The sequence below is a fragment of the Lottia gigantea genome (assembly GCF_000327385.1).
Source record: "Lottia gigantea unplaced genomic scaffold LOTGIsca_54, whole genome shotgun sequence".
NCBI classification, from domain to species: domain Eukaryota; kingdom Metazoa; phylum Mollusca; class Gastropoda; family Lottiidae; genus Lottia; species Lottia gigantea.
In genome coordinates, this window is record NW_008709848.1 from 212485 (window position 1) to 234834 (window position 22350).

General features: G+C 33.3%; 2 protein-coding genes across 2 annotated transcripts; both read left to right on the top strand.

Annotated features, from left to right (window-relative positions):
* Positions 1-3076: 3076 nt before the first annotated feature.
* Positions 3077-4876, top strand: LOTGIDRAFT_193681 (hypothetical protein; the record flags this gene model as incomplete). Its single annotated transcript, XM_009062880.1, has 3 exons — positions 3077-3228; positions 3512-3717; positions 4168-4876. The coding sequence occupies 3 exons, from the start codon at positions 3077-3079 to the stop codon at positions 4275-4277; spliced, it is 468 nt and encodes a 155-aa protein (XP_009061128.1). The 3' UTR covers positions 4278-4876.
* Positions 4877-5788: 912 nt separating this feature from the next.
* On the top strand, positions 5789-13629 carry LOTGIDRAFT_219481 (hypothetical protein; the record flags this gene model as incomplete). Its single annotated transcript, XM_009062881.1, has 16 exons — positions 5789-5938; positions 8608-8673; positions 8949-9079; positions 9285-9387; positions 9771-9873; positions 10092-10354; positions 10482-10607; positions 11033-11141; positions 11300-11419; positions 11523-11623; positions 11746-11832; positions 11942-12007; positions 12273-12389; positions 12630-12741; positions 13182-13234; positions 13420-13629. Exons 1-16 carry the CDS (start codon positions 5825-5827, stop codon positions 13627-13629), a joined length of 1881 nt encoding a protein of 626 aa, XP_009061129.1. The 5' UTR covers positions 5789-5824.
* Positions 13630-22350: the final 8721 nt, after the last annotated feature.

Below are 22350 nucleotides of genomic sequence, written 5' to 3' on the forward strand. Positions count from 1 at the left end.
TTATTAACAGCACAACATGAGATATTGGACATTAAACAAAGAACTGTGTACAACGACACCAATGATGTCCTGCTTTGTTATACAATGACAATCGTTGTTTTACTCTAAAAAGTAAAGTATATATAAATTTGCATTCCGAAAATTAACTCTACATCATATCACACTGTATAGGGTTACACGGTCTTAGTAATATATATGACACAGCCCAGAATATGCCTTAGTAAAGACATGCTGCTAGTATAACATAATACCAACAACATAGATAAAGGAAGCTCACCTGTAAATCCCGAGCTGATGAAGATAATCCTCAGATAATCCTAACACAGGATTAACATTCAGGTTCTTAGCAAACAGTGTGTAAATCGAAACACTACAAGATTTAAAAGTTGGTTGATAAAACTGAGACCCGTTATTTTCGTGTCGGTTCAGTTAACAACAGTAAAATATGGCTTGAATCTAGACATTTGATTGGCTACCTTATGAGTTTACAGGTTAATATGTCCCGAAGGAAAATGAGGTCACATTTTCAAACATCAATTTGAATAGCACAAAAAGTAATGTTCGTGTCATTTTCATGTTCGTTTGACGGATATGTCCTTTTAAGGTAATAATCGGAAATTTCCGAATCAAAGGTAAACCTCTCGTGTGAAATTGTCTTACTCACGTCTTTACAGTTTAATGCTTAGTTACTTTAAATCACAACCATGTATTGGTTATACATACTGTATAGGACTTTTTTTTCGATGTGTTTCAGAAAAGATATGTCATAGGTCATAACAAACTTATCGAAGTGCAGCTCAATATATATTTTCTCATCTTGCAAGGAAAAGAATACAAGACATTACTGTAATTAGCGTAATAACATGATCTACGTTCATATTTTCATTGCAAGAGTGAAAAAACCATTATTTTTCTAAACACCTTTTTCTTAAATTGAAATTTCCTCCTTGTGTCACAAAATCTTCTATTTGCAAATCATAATGATTTTGCTTTTACATCTGAAACAGGTCTCTGTACCATACAATGAGTTTTTGTCGAAGAAGTTAACGATTTTATACTTACGTCTGACTCTCATTCGGAGAAAGGCTCCTGACAGCATTGGAAAGCATGGTGTGTGCTGTACCCGCAAAGTTCTATTGTCGTCATCATCTTGGTATCGACGTCTGTAGTTCGCCAGCTTGAAAGATAATCCTGGAATACTTCCTTCACTAAATGTTATAGGAACAGGTGCATGTATTATCAGTAAGCTATATGGAATATATTAATCAATGTCTCGTTCCATTCCATACTATATCTCCATAGCAACGAAACCGTTCCATATATAGAATACCATGACTCACAAATAACTAGCTGATGTTGGTCATTCGGGTGAGGTTGACACAGGCATCACATAAAACACTGAAAGTATTGTTTACATCTTTGAAACAAGCGAAACCAACATTAAAATCAGTTAGACCATCTTGAGATGATTAAGATAAAGATGTTTGTTGTCTTGATATTGATCGATCAGAATTCCATTGCTGTGGTCGAGACTTGAGATACTAATATTGATCTTTAACCATTTCATCAACACATTCCTGGTGATTCGAACACACAGCACTCAATGGCTTGCAGCTCGGCTTAGGTCAACAAAGTTGTTTTTGTCTCACTATCGATTGATCAGCTGATCATATCAAAAAAGTAAAAACACAATAGCACTGACCGTTAGATCACCTTCTAACCTTGAGAAAAATTCGAAAGATAGCACCTTGTCGCCAAGAGGATAACCGTTAATGTAACCGTGTAGGTATGTTTGATTATGTCCAGAAATGAAATGTGCTATGTGTTGACCTAAAACTTCTATTAATCCATAGATACATAGCTTATCATATTATCATAATATTACACTTAAACCTTATTACACCTCGCAATCTCAAGATATCAGTAATGGCGATGTAAAAACATTGGTCTACTGATATTAACCTACATTTACCGGTCACTAATAGTCTATGCGTTTAAAACTAAAAATCCGAGAGATCTGCGAAACAAATCATTATCCAGGATCCAGCTAAATATATCAACATTCACTATGAAGATCGTCTAGGACTTCTACTATATCTTTAACTCTGGGTAAATAAATCCGTATATTTATTAATATTATCTTTTATACAGATATTTTTGATTAAGAAAGGCTATCCAAATTTGTATATTGTGAGATGCTTACGAAGTGGGCTCGAGGCGACTGGCAACTTACAACAACTCATCGGATCCTCAGTCTATAGCCGAAACAAAACGATCATATCTAAATATTGACCGACTACGAACAATTGCGACCAACTAGATGATCGTAGATAATGACAGCTCGGGTCGAATCCAAGGTCCAATATTTTTTATGAAGTAGCCAAGAACAAGAGAAACTGATTGCAGCTGGCGGGAATCGTAATTTTCTTGTCTTCAGTGCCCCAGGCTCGACTTAATCCAGAGGTTGTTCTCCAACTTGCTGTTAGTCGTTAGAAGTCGTTGAAACATCCAATTGCTCTACAGTTCTGCAAGTCGCACTTCAAATCCCTTTCTTATAAGCTTATTCTGATTCTCATTTGTCTTGGACAAAAAAGCACCCATGAGAACTTATTTTTGAAAATACCACATCATCAGTTCATTAGCCATTCTTGTCGTGCATTATCTCATAATGACAATGAAAAGTTATATTAAAGTAAACGAGCAATTGATTTCATTATGAAAGTTTTAGATGGCGTCCAAAGAATATGTCCAAGAACACAGAGTTTTTGACTGAATGATGTAGATATTAAGGGAAAGATTTCTCAGCAAATGTTTGTCCTAACCAATACAAGAATGACACTGAAAGAGAAAACTTGGCTTATAGACTATACAGCATCATCTGATATATTTGGTATATATACTGAAGATTTCTAAAATTTGAATAATAAAATATTTCTTGGTTTGCCTACTATACAGGAGTTAGCTCCCATCTTTACAAAATGAAAGAAAGCTCCGTGTTTGCGCAATTTACATGTCATATTCTATTTTAGGATGATATTTCGACCAATCAGTACTATGCTAATAGTAAATAACGAATATGGCGGCTGTAGAAACACATGTTCGCCCTAAAGTTGGTGTTGGAGTCTTTGTAACCCATCCATATCACCCAAATAAAATTTTAATGGGAATCAGAACAGGTTCAACTGGTGAAGGACTTTATGCCTTGCCAGGAGGTCATTTAGAATTCGGGTAAGAGATGATATTATTGTCCTACATTTAATGCTGACTATGTGGATTTCCTTCCCCTTAATTGTGTTTCAATCGTACATAAGTACTCATTGGCCCACAGCTAAATTGGGTCACAATCTAATACCATAAATACATCTTTGTCCATTTAACGTAGTTACACTTCGGAACACCCTACATGTTTTAGTTAGAATATTTAAATTGGATTTATTGAGATAGAATTATGTAGCATGCCATTTTCTGTCCCTAGCTTTCAACTGAGTATCATACATGCACTGTATTTCAGAGAAGAATGGGAAGATTGCGGTGCTAGAGAAGCACTAGAAGAAGCTGATCTGAAGTTGAAGAATGTATTCTATGCTACTGTAGTGAACGCTATTAATTTAGATGAAAAAGTAGAAAAGTATCATTATGTAACTATATTTGTACAAGGTGAAGTTGATACCAGTTATAAATCAGAACCAGAAAATCTAGAACCCGACCGTTGTTTAGGTAATTATTGTTGCAAAAGACAGGTTAATCCTGTCCGTTCTGCCAGTTCAGACCCACTTGAAAATTTGAATCTTTACTTATGGACCTAAGCACCTGACGTCGTTTGGTCCATTGGATGATGCTCTGATTTACTTTATCACCTTGTGAATATAATTTGGTTGAGGGTATGTTACCTCCCTTGAAGTGTAAAATTAATATTTTATTTTTACCCCATGAACTCGATATAATTTTTTTAATTTTATTTTTCGTCTGACGAAATTGAAGTTTACTTTACCAGCCGCTACAAAAGAGGTTTTTTGATAGGATATAGTGTTATTTACATTGCAGTTATTGTAATTTTCTCTTGAGTAATCCATAACAACAAGATTGAACAATGTTCCCTTCTCTCGAGATTACCAGATAACATGTATAGAGTTCAAAGATCAAAGTGATTCCATGTTATATTTGCAGGCTGGCACTGGGTAGATTGGAACCAACTTCCACCAACTGACAAACTCTTCTGTGCTTTGAAGATTTTAGTTGAATCTAATTGTTATAACCCGTTTGATCACAAAAAATGAAATGGTTTAATTGTATTGTAAGAAATTATGTTCTGAAATATTTTGTTTATATCCGACGGTGAATCACATGAGAAACATTCAGTGCTTTTCATTTTCAAATTTTACCTTCGGCTCGCTTAGTCTTCAGATTCAAACTTTGGCCTTAGAAAATGACACCAGTTGAAATACGATGTATGATTATAATAATCTTTTGTATACATATCATCTTTTGTAAATAGCCACATTATAATTAATTAGTGTCAGAAATAGATTATGTTATATAGATTTCATATAAGCATAGGCGCACCTGACAGCGAACTTAATGAATGAAAAATGTTATGGGTATTTTATTTGAAGCTGTACATTTTGAAAATAAAACTCCATAAAGACGATTAAATTTTTACTTCCTAGCAAATACTGGTGTGTACGTGACGTTTTTAAAAATATTATTATTATTATTATTATTATTATTATTGCTATTTACAGTGCTAACGCCTAACGAACAAATTCCTGTGCATTTGCAACGAATAAGTCAATGCTTGTACAAAGAATCAAGTTGAAAAGCAGACATGTTAGCTTAATGTAATCGACACTTGACCACCAAAAGGTTTTTCTGATTGCCGCCGATTACTAAGACAATCTTGAATAAGCATAATGCGGACATGGCCATAAAAATGAGTTAACCTTAAAATGATAAAGATTTTAATACTTATGATTAAAATATTTGTATGTATTATTTGTTATCAATGTATTTATATTCTTTAGACAAAAATATGTAATCAACAATGCACGATATTGTATAGTTCAGAAACAAGCTTCTTTGAAAAAACAAAAATCTTCCATGAAATTATACTTGGGAATGCGACGATCTGTCAATGTTTTGAGTAGTGGGGTTAGTTGAGAACTTGGCTGGTCCTGTTCAATGTGTTTCAGACACTTCAAAGTCACAAATCAGCTCTCCAACTATTCCTCTCTTGCACGCTAGACGTCAAGGCAAAATCGTTTAGTTAGGTAACGCCTCTGCCGAAGCCCTCAGCTTTTCAGAACAAAATACACTGCTTGATGAATTATTGTCATCAGAGATGTCTGTAACACCCTCTGACTATTGGAAAACACTACATTATAATATGTAATGGTAAACATAAATCCCCCCCCCCCCCCCCCCACAGCAACATAAACCCTAATGTGTTTTTAAAAAAAAAATTAGAAAATAATTAACAAATTATATTTCAGTATTAGTCATTACGACAAACTATGATGCCTTAAAAATTAACCTATAAATTGAATCATCATGAATATAATAGAGTCTCCCCTCTCACGGCCCCTAAATTACAATGCTATAGGTGTAATTGACGTCACAAATGATGATATTTGAATATCAGTATTGGGAAAAATCACTCTGATCTCATATAACGTGTAGATGACTGGTTAGTTGTTACTATAAATAAAACGGACCAGCCCCTTTATCACAATACTCACTACTAATGTATAAGAAAAGTCATTTATTACCTGTACATTTCAACTCAAGACATACTCGTGTTAACAAGAGACAATAACAAAAACAAAAGATGGAAGAACGACCTCAAATAGGATGTGTCGAGGATTTAGCCACATTGACCAAACTGGATGAACAGATTTTATTAGAAGAACTACAAGAGAGATACAACAGAGATTTAATCTATGTAAGTTGATTTAAATATATTTTCGAGTCATTGATGAGACAACCCTATACATTGGTATCATGTTATACAAGGCGAAATATACGATGTTCTACATTTTATGTTGTCAAATCTGTATGGCCACAGGGGTACAATATATTTGGGAAATGACTCCATGTGTGCGAACCGGACAAGATGTAAAAAGTACATCCAGCTTGAGAATGATTTTCAGAAATATTGAATAGAAAATATATCCACGCCCATTGAAATATATTTCCCGTTTACATAAAGTTGTTATGAATACATAATGTATGAAAGATTTATATGCAATGAATATAGTGGATTTGTTTATGTATATTGAAAGCCTGTCGATCATATTAAAGAACTGAGTTTATGATATATTTAAGTGCTCTTAAACCTGTTTTAACATCACAATTTTAAATATAGATGCTATTACCAGACATTCCTAAAATAATATTTTCCTTGGTTTTAGCAATAAATCACCGATCGGAAAAATAATTCCAATAAAAGGGGCATTCTGGTTTTTTCGTAGGTCGAAAAACATTTTGGCTCAAATTTATCAAAACTATATTCCAAAATCAAGAAAAAGAGTTCCTGAATTCTTTAAATGGCATTTAGCAATTGTAAAAACAATATATAGGCACAGCTTTATTGAACAACATTCACTGGTTTAAGTTCCTAGATTTATCTGAAAGTTTAACTAAGAAAAACCTGCCATTAATTTTAACACCAAAATTATTTAAATGGCTTACGTATTATGCATGCTTCTTTAAACAGGTACATGTATTTATATGCAACAGGATCTACTAGGCTTTAAATCAAAGATAGAATACCATTATGTATTGAATTCCATTCTGGAAAGTTTATACAGAGTGAAAATAATACTGGTCTTAACCAGGAAGTCTTAGTACAGATTTTGTACAGCCAATAAATGAATAATAAAATGTGGTTGGATAGGACAATCCACTATTACTTAATCCTTCTGTATTCAAACATGGTCGATAAAACAGTTGATTTGGTTACCTCTGATTAAAAACCCCACGTAGAGATTTCATTATGAAAGAAGGTCATCATTTTCATTTTAAATAAACCCCCTCTCTTACAGTATAGCAAACTCTTCAATATGAAACAGAACATCATTTTCATTTTTCCTGCCTCCTTTTCTTGCAGATGGCTAACCCTTATTATAAAAGAGGGACAAAATTTCAGTTTTGGTTACCACCCCTCTCCATTGCAGACCCTATGAAGAATTTCCATAATGTAACATGGAAGTCGGCATGATAGAAGTAAAATATGGAGTAATGTTTTTCATAAATAGAAATTACTTGTTAATTGTTATGTGAATACGATATGTCTTGTTCTACCAAACTAACAAATTAACGATAACGCGTCATTATTGATAATGCGACAAAGTCTTAAAATCTACATCATAAGAATGTCTTAACATATTAAGTCGTGTTTTATGTACACAATTATTTACCAATAGTAACATTAACAATCATTCAGATTGATTACACAAGCCTTGAGGATATAACTTTCTATTGACGGGTTTAATGTCTTTTAACTTATACAGGGTACATTTCCTTATAAATTCTCACTCGGTAATATTAATATTCTTATAATGAACATTGAGATTTTCAAGCTTGGTAAATATGTTTTTAAAACCATCTTCAGACTTACCCGGTGGTACTAAACAACAGAATCTCCCTATATTCTGATACAACCATAAAACTAAATAATAATATTTATGACACTAGGTAAATCTACTGATGAATATTTGCTCTTTTTGGCCATGTTTAAATTGTCTGAGAATTCTAAGAGGTAGTATCTCTTTAAAGAGTAAAACCAGTACATTTCCTCAAGGTTTTTTTCCCCAAATATTTTGGTTTGAATTTCTCAGTTGATATAAGTGATTTAAGTGTTATTCAAATAAAACCTTATATACACACGGTAAATCAATTGAAAAAAAATAGTTTATATATAGCAGATCATATATAATATATATCATATAACGGGAGGTTTATTTAAAGTAAAAAAAATCCAAACAAGAGCTTGAAGCTAAACACACCTAGATTTCAAACCAGACTTCTGGGTCTTGTTGCAAAAGTCGTAAAAACTCATGACCAAGTCAGTGGGCATTATAATAAGAACTAAATGATTAGATTTTATATAATTTAGTATTGATTCTCACTAGTTTTGAGACATATGTTACGTATATTGGTAATAAGTACACATTAGAAGGTACATTATACACTCGTTACAACAGTTTAGATATAATAATTATGTGGTTCGTTTGTATGACAACAAGACGTCTGATTTTAATTCTGTTTAAAATGCTATGGATAGTTGACGTTGACGTTAAGTTCTACTAGCTGGAAAATAGAGACGGTGGTATCCTTTGAACATCCCTGTTGGTAGTTGTGCAGCGTAACCAAACAATTGTTATATTCATTAGCTTATTTATGTTGTGCAAAATACAATTTTACACCAGCTATTAAATTACCTAATATATTTGACAATGAAACGCAACAAGTTTGAATTGTAAGCAAGGGGATCGTCATTACATAAGTAAATTATCAGTTCATTTGCAATACAAAATATATTTAAATATGTTGATATCACATTATATGACCGAAATACCAGTCTATCTGTTTTCTTGTTCTATTTTGTAGACGTATGTTGGTGATATTTTGATTGCAGTAAACCCTTTTAAAGATATTGGTATTTATGGTAAAAAGGTGAATATCAATGTTGTAGCATTCATCGTATAATCAATATTTCCAAGTAGATGTATGTGCATAGCTACATTAACAAGTAGGACCTATAATTCCATAAAAGGGCCTGTAATTCATCCAAAGGTCTTGCCCTTGTGGTCCCAGTATTTCATGTTATAGGTCTCACAGACAAGGATAGACAATTTTGAACATTGTAAAGTAAAGATATAAATGATAAAACAGATTCCCGTAAGGTACACATGTTATCCAATCATACATACATTTTCCATTTCAAACAGGAAACAGAAAAGTATAAAAATGCTAAGAAAAGTTCCAATCCACCCCACATATTTGCTGTTTCTGACATGGCGTTTCAATCTATTTCTGGATATGGTGGTTTACTTCCTAAAGATCAATGTATTTTAATCAGGTATATATGTGTTTCATAATATGTAATATAAAAGTCACCTCTAATTGTAATTGACGAAACTGACAGAAAGCCGTTGTATTTATGGACAATGACGAACGTATAAATTATTATTCTTTGATTCTTAGCGTATATGGACAATTACTGTTGCAAGTTTTCTTTGAGCATCTTACATGTACATGTATGTAATATTTTTATTTTCTAACAGCGGAGAAAGTGGAGCCGGTAAAACAGAAAGTACCAAATTGATAATAAAACAATTGATAGAACTAAGCCATGGCAATAGTCAAATAGAACAACAAATTTTACAGGTAAGATAACATTGCAGTGATTACCATTATCAACAATATCAACTCACTGACAAGTACTCCGTCTAATGTCTAACATCATTAGGCGCTTTTCTTGAATAAAGTGTCTAATTTCAACGTTTTGATTGGATTGCACGCTAGCGAATAAGCTAATCAAACCCCTCGCTTACATACGTAGAAATATTGTTTACAGTCTTTCTGTCGATGAAATTTTATTGCATTAACAAACTTACTCTTTGATACCAGAAAAGTTTTTAATGATAAGGTATTAGACGGAGGTTGTAATTCCCTTACAATGTGAAGATGTATTCTGTTATCATTTACTGATTGTTTTTGCAGTTTGATTTTTAAGTACATTTGAATAATCTCAACACAAATTTTTTTAGGTAAATCCATTATTAGAAGCATTTGGTAACGCCCAAACTCTGATGAATGATAATTCCAGTAGATTTGGTAAATATATACAGCTTCGATTCCTCGATGGACAAGGTAAAATACTTATTCTAGTCATAATTCGACTGTTTCCTAACTAAATCCGATATTAAGTCAATCAGATCTTTTGTAAGTGTTAGATAACAATTTAGGTTCTTAATCGGTCTATTCACCAGCTGGCCAAACCTCTAGGCATTGATCTTTTCCGGATTATCCTTACCCAAGGCAGATCTAATACCAGATTTTCTGTATGGCTTTTTCTATTTGTTTTCCAGTCAAAGGTGCCAAAATATCCGAGTATTTACTCGAGAAATCCAGAGTCGTTGGTCAACATGAAAAAGAAGAAAATTTCCACATATTTTATTATTTATTCGCTGGTCAGAGAGAAAACACTACCACCAATTTACACCTGAAGGATCCAAATAAATTTCGATATTTAACAAATGGTGCCGAGCATTTCAACTCCGATTTACCACATCTAGCCAAAGAGTACAGGGAATTGCTAAATTCTATGGATTTGGTTGGATTTACCGATTCGGTACGTCCCATTTACACCTTCATTGTTTAAAATCTTAATTTTAGTTATCACCAAAAGATTCTATCTCTTTGTCACTTTTTAAAAAAAATATTCATTCGAAATAATCATTTTTCTCTTCTGTTAACAGGAACAAGAAACACTGTTTACAATGATAGCTGGTATTTTACATCTTGGTAACATCAAGTTTGAAACAAATGAAGAAAATGATGAAACTTTAGTATCAAATCCTGGTGATGATCTACAGACAGCCGCTGTAAGTTTTAAAGTCGTGTCTTCTGCACCGGGCAGCATGCCGTAGTGTTTTTTGGTTGTTGTAACTGGAAATGAATTTTATTAGGAACAATCCTATATTCTGATTCAGCATGAGTTTCGTATTTGTTTTTTTCTAAATAAACTCACGATTCAAAAAATTTGTGTAATTTCGTAAATTATTTATATAGAATACCACGTAAATTCACCTCAGTAATTGTTTCAAAGAGTGTTTAATATGACAGATTTTATATTGACTGTTATTCGAATACAGATTTTTACCCTAATATTTCTTATTAAAGAGTGTTTATCACACGGGTTAGTTTTGAATCATTGGTATCACATTACCAGATATTAAAAGTGGATTTTGGCAAATGATTTTTCAAGTATCAAAATACATAATGCTTGTATATTCCTTTTCAATTATAGAGTCTGTTAAATATAGATGCTGATGAATTACAGAGCTGTTTGACTTCTATGATTGCAGTGGCAGGTGGAGAGTACATGAAAATCAACTACAGCAAATCGAAAGCTGCAGGTATGTCATCAAAAATGTAACAAAAACACAGGTGATCATAAAGGACTAGGACTAGAACCCCCCTCAGTGACCATGGTGTCATGGAGGTATCTAACTTTGCGCTTACTGTATGATTAAATAAATTAGATGATTTATACTAAACATGATATTTATTTCAGATTGTCGTGATGCCTTATCTAAAGCAATATATGGACGATTATTTGGTTGGATAGTTAATAAAATAAACCAGCTATTGGCTCCGGAACAACTTTCATATAGACAAGAATACCGAGAAATAGGTAATAAATAGTTACAAAAAAATTTTCGTTCGTTTAAAAAAAATTTATGCGGAACACTTTTTTATCATCAAAGGTATTTATATATTTGTTTTTTTTATTTCAGGTATTCTTGATATATTTGGTTTTGAACATTTTGAGAAGAACAGTTTTGAGCAAGCCTGTATCAACTTGGCCAATGAACAACTTCAGTTCTTTTTCAACCAGGTAGCTTTTTTGTGTAATATTATTTTATAGACTGCATTCAAATCTTGACAAGATCAGTAAAATTCTCATATTTTTGTTAATTTAACAATAATTGCCTATAATTATTACAAAACTATTTTCAGCATATATTTAAAATGGAGCAAGAAGAATACATGAAAGAAGGAATTGATTGGACAGAAATTGAATTTGTAGATAACAAACCTCTACTGGTAAGTATAATTTGTATTTTTTTCATACTTATATAAACTTATTTATAATTCATATCAATCAAAACTCTAAATGATTAAAACTTTTACTCACTCTTTCTTTGTTTTTCAGGATATGTTTTTGATCAAGCCAGTCGGGATTATATCACTATTAGATGAGGAATGTCAATTTCCTAAGGTAAAAAAAACTTCAAAACACTGCAATTGAACTTATATAGTAAAAGAATTTCCACGAAAATGCACCAGAGTAATTGTTGAACAGAAGTATTAATAACAGATTTTATATTGACCTTTATTCGATGATTGTCTTTTATTTTGTCTAAACTTTAACCTTATTGTGCTTCAGTATTTATCAACCGTTTGAAATATTGATATCACATATCTAGATATTAAAAGCGGTTATTTGCAATTGATTTTCTCATGCATCAAATTTAATTTTTCAGGCCACCAACAAAACATTTGTAGAAAAATTAAATCAAAACTTTCATAAACATCCAAACTTTCAAAAATCTCATCAGAGCACGTCACCGTTATTTACCATACATCATTACGCTGGAAAGGTAAGAACTTTTATACTCAGGGGCAGATCTATCTCAAATTTCAAGTTTTCTTATAGTGGCTTTTGAATTTCACGTTCAGTACAGTGACCTTCGGTTTGATTATGTGGTCTATAATGCAATATCATAAGAGCTTTCCATATACTTCTGTAATGAATGGGTGCTTGTGTCGAATAACATATGGCACTGCTTGTTACTTACACAGAGTAAAGAGATTACATTATTCTCTCCTTCATTTACCAGGTAACCTACGACACAAATCAATGGTTAGAGAAGAATAGAGACACTCTACCAGAAGGAATTTCAGATATTATGAAAAGTAGTAAAAATAAACTCATCAAGACTTTGTTTCAAGGTAAATAGTGTAGTACGTATGCTCTTGGCAAATGCTTTTGACTGCACTTTCTCGTGCTTGAGTTTCGTAACACAAGCAATATCTAATACATTGCCAAATCTGTGTGATTTAATAGAGTCTTGTCTACCATGTGTCATGAGTTTATGGACTTTTATGAAGATACAATTGGATACGAATACTCTTTCCTTTTTTAACATCTTTTTATTATCTTTTTCAGCCGAAATTTCCAGGACTGGTACGTTAGCTCTTCAAGGAAGAAAATCTACGAGATCTAATAACACAAGGGTGAGAGTCAAGCGATATGAATATAAGCGAAAAAAGTATTCAATTATAACAAACTCTTCCTTTTTCTCTCTGAGTCATAATCTTATTATAATCATTTAGATCTAACAATGTCTTAAATGATGAATTTTTATGATTTCAGAATCGTAAAGGTCCAGTGAAAGTTAGTCAAGACGCCAAACGAAAAGCAACAGTTGGAACCAAGTTTAAGGTATGTCTTTCAAATTTGAAATTATCACTCTTTGCAGTTGTATAAAAATGTGTCCTGTATATAACTCCTATTTTCCATTTACTCTTCGATACACTGAATTCAACACTTCCGAACTATCAAGTCCTGCTACGCGCTTGCAGAAAACGTTTTACAGAAGGTTTAATGCATAATTTTACTAATTTCAGAGATCATTGCACATGTTAATGGAGAAAATGACCAGATCCTCCCCAATCTTTGTCCGATGTTTAAAACCAAACCACAATAAACGAGCCGGGGAGTTTAACAATGCCTATATACAGGCCCAGTTACTCTATACCGGTATGTTAGAAACTACCAAAATCAGAAGAGAAGGTTTCGCTATTAGACCACCTTTTTCGGAGTTCGTAGAGAGGTAAGGCTCGTACGTTAACCATGAACCCTAAATAAACCTACTATTTAATGCATCATAGCCAATCAACTTCAGGGATATCCACACTTTGACATTTTTCAAAATATTACTTTCATTATTCTTATAATCGATCTGAAATAATCGATTTGTATTTTAAGGTACAAAATTCTTATCCACAAACACAAATTGAAAGGAACGTCCACTAACTGTATAGACATACTGAAATCTACTGGACTTACTGGTTGGCATATTGGAAAGACAAAGGTGTTCCTTAAATACTGGCACATAGAAAGAATGGCAGATCTTCTGGCTACATTTGGAAAAGCAGCCACACAGCTTCAACGAGGTTAGCATATTAATCTTTCAAGTAAAATATGAAGTTTGAAACCATAATTATGGTTAATGCTCTTTTGTGGATACATAAAAGCGAAAAATTGATTTCAACGATCTCAATCTTTGGTGGTTTCGTCTGAAATCTTGAAGCTTTCTGAGAATGATCAGTAAATAAAATGGAAACTACAGTTAACCTAGCCTAGTTCACTTGAATAACACATCTCCATCAGTAGATATCCTTGAAACAAGTGGATACATTCGATATGTATGTGAAACTTAACTCTTCCCTTTACTGAACTCTTATTTACTTCCTTTTCATATATTTAACAATTTTAAACACGTAGACTTCTGTCTATGTACTTACATTACATACTATACGTTGGATATGTACAGCTTTATCGTTAAATGATAATCTAAAAAACTATGTAATATCATGGTTATATCAAATGTGTACTTAGTGATATCTGATACTATTTGTTATTTAATTTTCTAGTGGTACGAGGATTTTTAGCTAGAAAAGAATTTTCGAGGAGGAAGGCTGAACGTAAAGCAGAATTAGCCAGATTAGAACGAATCAAGGAACAACAAAATGCAGCTAAAGCAGCAGAACTGGCCAAACAACTTGATATGAATAAAATGAAGTCTAAAGGTAAATTATTTCACCAGTTACATTTTATATACTTTTTCTCAGTTTGGACAATCGATTTGACCTAAATATAGCCAGTAGTATAACATGACATCTTAAATTTGTCTCTAAATTGTTTCATAAGGTCAAGTTATGTAAATGTGTACATGGTTTGCTTCTCTTGGTTTGATGGCTGGTTTTATTGTATTTCAACGAGGAACTGTATTTTATTTCATAACTATTCAATTGGACTCTTTCTTTGTCACGAGTTTGCTTCATACTTTACACAGGTGATCAAATTACATAGCTATATAGCTTAATAGCATGAATTAAAATTGTCATTTTACTCTGGTTAAACGTATGATGGCGCCTTTTACAGATATGAAATATGGCGGACACGGAGTAGTTCCTCGTGGCTTTCCAGATGAAGTAACTATTGGTAAACATAACCTATCTATTGGTACTCAGAGTGATATGAATTCCAGATTTATGTGTACACAGGGAACCCAGGTAATACTTTCTATTCATTTTTTTTAACTTTCCTCCTTGTAGTAATAGGAACCTCTTGTTAACTCGTGATTGTGTCTCTATCGTTTTACTTCCCTCGCGCAAATCCAAGCAATTAAAAGAGACCTACACACTCTTTTGTCAAACAGAAAATAGAAAAATAGAATAGCTTTCTGAGCAATACAGTGATATTGAATTTGTCTTTATCTGGTTGAATAGATGGAAGATATAGACAGCTCCGACTCAGATGATGTTCTGCAGGATATATTCGTGGCTCTAGAGGAGAACAATAAATATGGTACACCAGGAACAAAAGAAGCCACTCTTGGGTGGTTCGCTGAAACACAAACTGAACAGGTTTATGACCATGATGCCGGTATGTTTGCTGAATGGTTTCATGGTATCATATCCAGAAGGTATGTTCTCTTTTAAAGGGCGTAGTCTTTTTTTCTTAGTAGGTTGAGAAAATTGGGTGCTCGTATTAATGAAAACTATTAATTTAAACAAATATTTCCCTTACTATATCTGAAGATTTTAACGAAAGTATCTTATCTTAAAAGATACATGTTTTAAAGTTGCTGTGAGTTTGATTGGTAATCTAACCGGAAACCTCAAATGTTATGTATTCCAAGTCATTGTGACTGATGTGCGAACCAAAAACATCAGATACCCAATTATCCTAGCTTAAAGTCTTGATAACGGCTAGTTTCTTTAAACTTACATGGTAAATCAGTTTATATGGTATATGCTTCTCAACCTCAGTGGGATCATTTAGAAACGTATTTAACGATTGACTATATATGAATTGATTTAAAATTATACTGCACACATTGAGCTAGTTAAATGTGACCCATGAGCAAATATCCTTTGACGAATTTCTGAATATCCGAGGTGTATTACGTCAATTGCAGTCGTAGATTACCTTGCCTTCCATTTCCTTCCTAGTCCGACAATTCCTTCCCATTTCCCCCCTTGGCAATAATTCCTCCCAATGGTCTTCCAATTCTTCCGTTGGGAAGGAATGTCTCCGCAGATGAGACGCTCTGGCTTAAGGTTTATTGAAGGAAAGTATTCTCGGTTATGCTTGGGCGCATATCTCTTACAGTTTTAGGGTTATTCATGACCAGCATTGTATACAGGGTGTCACGTAGCCGCACACTGAACCTTGGTGTAAGATAACATAGTTTTAACACAGTTTTAACTAAATTATGTTTTCAGGGATTCTGAAAATCTTTTAAAGAATAAGCCTATTGGTTGTTTTCTTATCCGGGTTAGTGAAAGTCGATTTGGATACTCCCTATCTTTTAAGTAAGTGAATATGTTCCATTTTCATCCTTCCCTCAGAATTTCATTTTGTAACCTTAGTTTAGCATTGACTGAGGAGAACCACTGAACGATTCACAAACACGTTGTTGAACGAAAAACATTTTTTGTCACTTCGAATTTTTTGGAAAATATAATAGCCTTAGTCCATTAAGAAAATTGGGTAAAGATAAGTCTTAGTAGTAATGTCCTCACATTAGTTGGATTGGGCATTTGGGCGAGGTTCTAGCAAAATATTTATATTAAAGGAGTACATATATTAAATATATGTTTGTATTCATTAGAATATAGACACAATAATTTCACACTTAACTTTCTGGTTGTGAACGCCCTGAAGCAAGACTAGGGTAGGGTGACATAGAACAATGTATATCCATACATGTCACTTGTCATTTTAAAGATTGATTATATTTTACTTTAGAGTCGATAATAGATGTCGTCATTACATGATTGACCAATTAAAAAATGGTAAATTTGTTATTTGTGGTGAAAATAAAGTCCATCGATCATTACAGAATATGGTGGAATATTACCAAAAGGTGCGTAACATGAATTTACACATTCATCATTCATTCGAATTAACACGTGAAAATTCTGCGTTCATCAATCAATGAACGCAAAAAAAATCAATCGTTATATTATGAGTGTCAATAATGAATAATTATGACAGAGTAATAAGTGCTTGTGCGTACAGTTTAAATTTGTGTAAATTTAGTGCCATGCAGAGTTTTATGCGCAATAATTTTCAAATTTCAGATCATCTTTTTCTCTGGTTTTTTTTTTTTGCTAAACAGGATTTTGGGGTAAATTTGATTAAAAGTTGTTTGCTGCATTTTGATGAAAATAATCTTACTACATCGAATACACTATTAAATCTGCAATATCGGCTTATGTTAATGTATCCTCATTTCTGTATTTTCAGAATAAGATATCGAATTACGCTGGTTATTTAACAGAACCTTGTGGTCAGGTAGGTCTTGTTTAGCCACATAAGAATCCCCTACAAAACTAGTACATGATAGGCCTCCATCTTCGCGTAGTGCATTGAAACCCTTTGATAGAGACCTGTCTGCCTGAAACACTTTCTGAAAAAAGGTCAAAATAATGCATTACTAATTCTCCCACAATTTTCCACTAGAGTACTGATACGATTCTGATATCTTTTTGCAACTATAAAAGGATTGTCATCACATTCCTCAGATAAACAGAGTTTAAAATTTGTTCTTGTAATATTATAGGCTCATGGTGAGTGTGATTACACAGAATTACTCAATGATCAAGTCTACCATGTCCTGGAAGAAAGTGCTAAACAGGTGAGACAATCAACTGGTCTGGTCCAGAGTAATACATATACAGAACATCAATCCGAACATCAAAGCGGTTATTAATTGTCGTTAATCAAATTTAATATTACCCAGATGAATAAGCTAGTATTTTTTTTGCTCAATATCCATAATATGCAGTGCCGAAAGCGCGCCAGATTTTCGTGGTTGACTTCGTTTTGTACTATGAAGTGATGGGTGTCAAAAGTTTTTTCTGTAACTAAAAGATCAGTAAATGTAGACGTGTTAAATTCTTCAATCGATTTAATGTTACCAATAAAGAAATAGACCTTTTGAACGTTCAGAGAAGTTCCTCCTATCATAACTAAACCATAAATCCCAATTTTTAATTACAGTATTATAAAGTTCCACCAAAGAGAAAAGAGAAATCGAGCGACCAAGCTCCTCCTGCACTCCCACCTCCAAGACGGAGTACTAATCTGACAACTGAATACAAATTAGCAACAAATTCTGACGAGTCCAGGAAAAGACTCATCTTAAACCAGGTAATAAGGCGAATTTAATATTTTTCCATGTTTTGTTCTATCTAGATATAAACTTCGTAGTCTCTTGCTGGCTCTCAAAATGTTATTTATCAACAAAATCACAGTAATACCTGTATCAATGTGGTATAACCAAAGGCGTTATAACAATGCCGTTTCTTCTGGGCTGTCTCGACTTTGCCCCCCCCCCCCCCCCTCCCCCCTTAAAAATTTTACAAATTGACAAAAAATTAAATTCTATGTAATGATTGTTTCAATTTTCTTTTTAGAGTCAACAGCATGCTCAAGATTCCGGCATATATTCTACAAGTAACAGACATCGCTGAAAATAAAGCTAATTGATGATTTTGAACAGTTCTAAATAATTATGATTTTGGTGTGGAAATATGTGTTTCCAAATCAGTGATATTACGCCGAAAAAAGCAGTATTAAAGATATAAGTATGCAATTGGATTGAACTTTCATACTATTACTTATTAAGTTATCAATGTAGCGAAAACAGAATGTTAAATCAGAACTTGAAAATTTTACAAATATGCCACAGCGTTAAGCATTTTGTTTCATGTATCTAGGCTTATTTCAAGGCCTTTAAATGTAAATATTTACACCTTGTAGATATACTAATTCAAGTTCATTTTTCATATAAATTCCACTATTTTATTACCATTAGTTCATTTTAACAATCAATTTATATATCTGATCCATTAATTTTTTGTATTACATTGATTCTCAGATTGTTTAAAATACGAAAACGTACTTCTTGAGTCTCGTGCCATAACATTAAAATCAAATTCATCAATGTGATAATATAATTATATCGTAACAACAAAAAAGAGATTGTACATTTACTGTTGAATTTGATAAATAAATATTATCTTTTTTAAAGAATGAAACGTTCATTTTTATCTAGTGGTCCAACACTATACTTGCCCGACCCATTACAACTGCGACAGATATGCTCCATAGCATAGGGGAAGGCGTCTAGTCGTTCGGATGGGACAATAATCCAATATTCTACTTACATAATGTCCTCAGACTCAACACCGCACCACATTATCCTAAACAAGCGAAGAAACGGGGATCTCCATTTCATTTGATATTTAAGTGTGGACATAGAGTTAATCTATGTGTGTGACAGCCATTGGTCTCCATGCGCTTTTGTGTGGTGGATAATCGAATCAGTCGTACGTATCGTACCAAATAAAGTACTTGTTGTCTGTTCTTATTCTTATTGCTTCCCTTTATTTGACAATTCATTCAGCTTTCTGGGAAAAGGTCTCTGATCCAGTAAGGCCACATTCGCGTCACTAAATTTGATTAGTTGAAAGTATAGTTTTAGACCGGTTGTATTCATTCGGATACATTATTGCATAAAATAAGGTCTCTTTTTAATAGCGTTGGACAGGATAACATTACGAAGATTGTGCTGATGGATCAAAACCACAAACCATCACCTACATTGCATCAATTCAATAATGGAATTTATGTTATTAAAAACCGAATCTCAGTTGTACATTTATTGCATCCAGATAAAGATAACATTTATCAGTGGTATCAAGATCGGGATACTCAAAATTACCTTTTGATTTACCAAGACGTAACTTGTAAGGTCGGAAGGAGCAATTTATATTTATGGCCAGTGGTCAAGGTCTTAAACCTTCTCGTTTGAAAAGATATATTTGTAACAGATTGGGAACCAGAGATGTACAAAATGAAACGAACAAATAACGAAAAATTTCTTCTAATGGAAGTTTATTCAAAGTAATTTGAATATGACGTCATAATAACGTTACTTCACAATAACGTTACTTCATAATTAGTCTTGACAATTTCACTGAAATTCCAAGACGCATTTTTGCATACTTCTGCAAATCTTTCAAGTTTTTCAGCATTTAACCTGTAAAGAGTGTTTATCTACTGGTAAAACTTGGTAAGTTAGAGCTATTCCTCAATAATTAACAACTTTTAATCAACTTAAATTATGATCGAAGTAATTTTTTCTGTAATCTGAAATCGAAATTGATGAATGCATTTGATTATTCCTTTGGTGTTTTTTTTCCAGGCATGATGAATATGGCCAATATTCAGGATAAATTGATGAAGCATGGGTGGTTTAAGAAACCACTTGGAATAGCAGCTCCCGTTGTCCATAATGGAACAGCTATTCCAAAGATTGATGGAGGCGTGAAGTTGGATCTTGGTGGCAAAGTATTGGAAACCAACGATCAAGCAACTAATGACATTGTAGCTGCACTTGATCTACTGGAACCCAAGAGACAAGCTTCCCAGTCCACTAAGCTTCGAGGTAAGACATTCTGTAATTTTCGGTTTTCGCTACATCAAGAATGTAGTTCCAACGCAAGCCGCAATAGTCATCGGGACTTTATTGTGTGTCATTTTTATCGTAAATGATGCAAAAACGACGAATCAATACAAATGTAATTCATACAATGACATACCAGTGTCGGGGCACCAAAACAGAATTAGCAGATATGACGGATATAGTTTAAAGGCTGTGTTCAAATTAGCGATTGTTCACCAATATATCATTGTGTTTCAGATATTTTTAGTAAGAGAACCATTCAAGATGGCTTATTGAAGGTTGGGTGGAGTAAAAAGAATGATGAAGTCGTCATCTATGGTCTACCATCCATTGATAAGGTTGAGCCAGTTACTGAAGGTACTGCCAACCTTGATTTGTGGCATAATAATTACCATGGAAGTAAATTGAGCGAATTGACTGAAATGAAATGTGCAGTAGCTGATGATGTGGCAGGAATATTGGAGTGGATACAAAGAAAGGAAGAGTCTGTTTCGCCAGGAAAACAGCAACACGGTAATTGATAGAATTCTAAAATTGACCTCAAAGAACGTCTTCTCCTCTTGTTTTGGTCCAAAAGCAATTGACTTTAACAAAGCCTCTGATAGCTATTGATATACAGGCCACCTCATCTGATTGACCTCTGTCGATATAATCGATCAAATGAAATCGCCAAATTTTAGGACTAATATTGTTCATGCTATAACTCTGACTGCTATACTTAGTGCCGTAAGCTTAAGCTAAAGCAGCAATATTTAATATTTTAGGAATGGTTGACAAAGCAGAGCTTCAAAAGAATCTGCTGTCTAAAGGCTGGTATCCTGCCACCGGTAATTTGGATGTTAAATCCGACCCAGATGTATCTCTCATGGGGGAACATCCTGCATCTCCAATGGCTACTAACATCGACATTGGTCAGCATGACATCCCTAAACTTGATGATGATATGAACGGCAAACCCGAGGGTATTGAACATATATTGAACATGGTTTCAACAAAGAAACGATTAAGTCGTCCAGCCATACATCGAGGTAAGAACTAGGGTTGGTTTGATATATTTTTAGAAATAAATATGAATGGTATATTAGATTAGAATAGAAGCCAAGTATATGAACATACAATAGTATCCAGAAACACAGTGACCATCATCAGTTTTGTACCTTTTACATTTCAAACTTTAATATTCAATCAAGCGATTTTAATTGTAAAAGAATTGTATAGGAATATTTTCCAATTTCTTTCAATGCAGTTCCAGTCGGTCTGGTGACTATTTACAGAATTACCCTTTACCAAAATTTGTATTTGGTTTGAAATTTGTTAATCATCCATGTAATTCAAATAACAACTGGAGTCTTCCATTTTCCAGGAGCAGTGAGTAAAACCGAACTACGTGAACATCTTCTAGAAAAAGGCTGGTATAGAAAGTCTAACAATTGCCCATCAAAATCAGATGAAGATATAAGTGTTAAACTCAATCCTGATAGTTTAGAGGAAGAACACTTTGCTGATCCTGAAGGAAAACAGGCCGAGAAGAAGGAAAACATTATCTGTTCAGAAGGAGAGAAAGATGAAAGGAACAAACACATTGATCATAACTACAATATTGCTGATCAAGAAGGAATGTCTGTCGGTGATATTGACCATATTGCTGAACAAAAAGCAACATCTACCAATACTAATGACATCAATTCTAATATAGAGGGTACATCTGCTAGTGATATTGATATCAAAGTAACAAACACAACTGACAAAGAGAGTTCTCCTGATCCAGAGCGTAAATCAGTCGATATCAAAG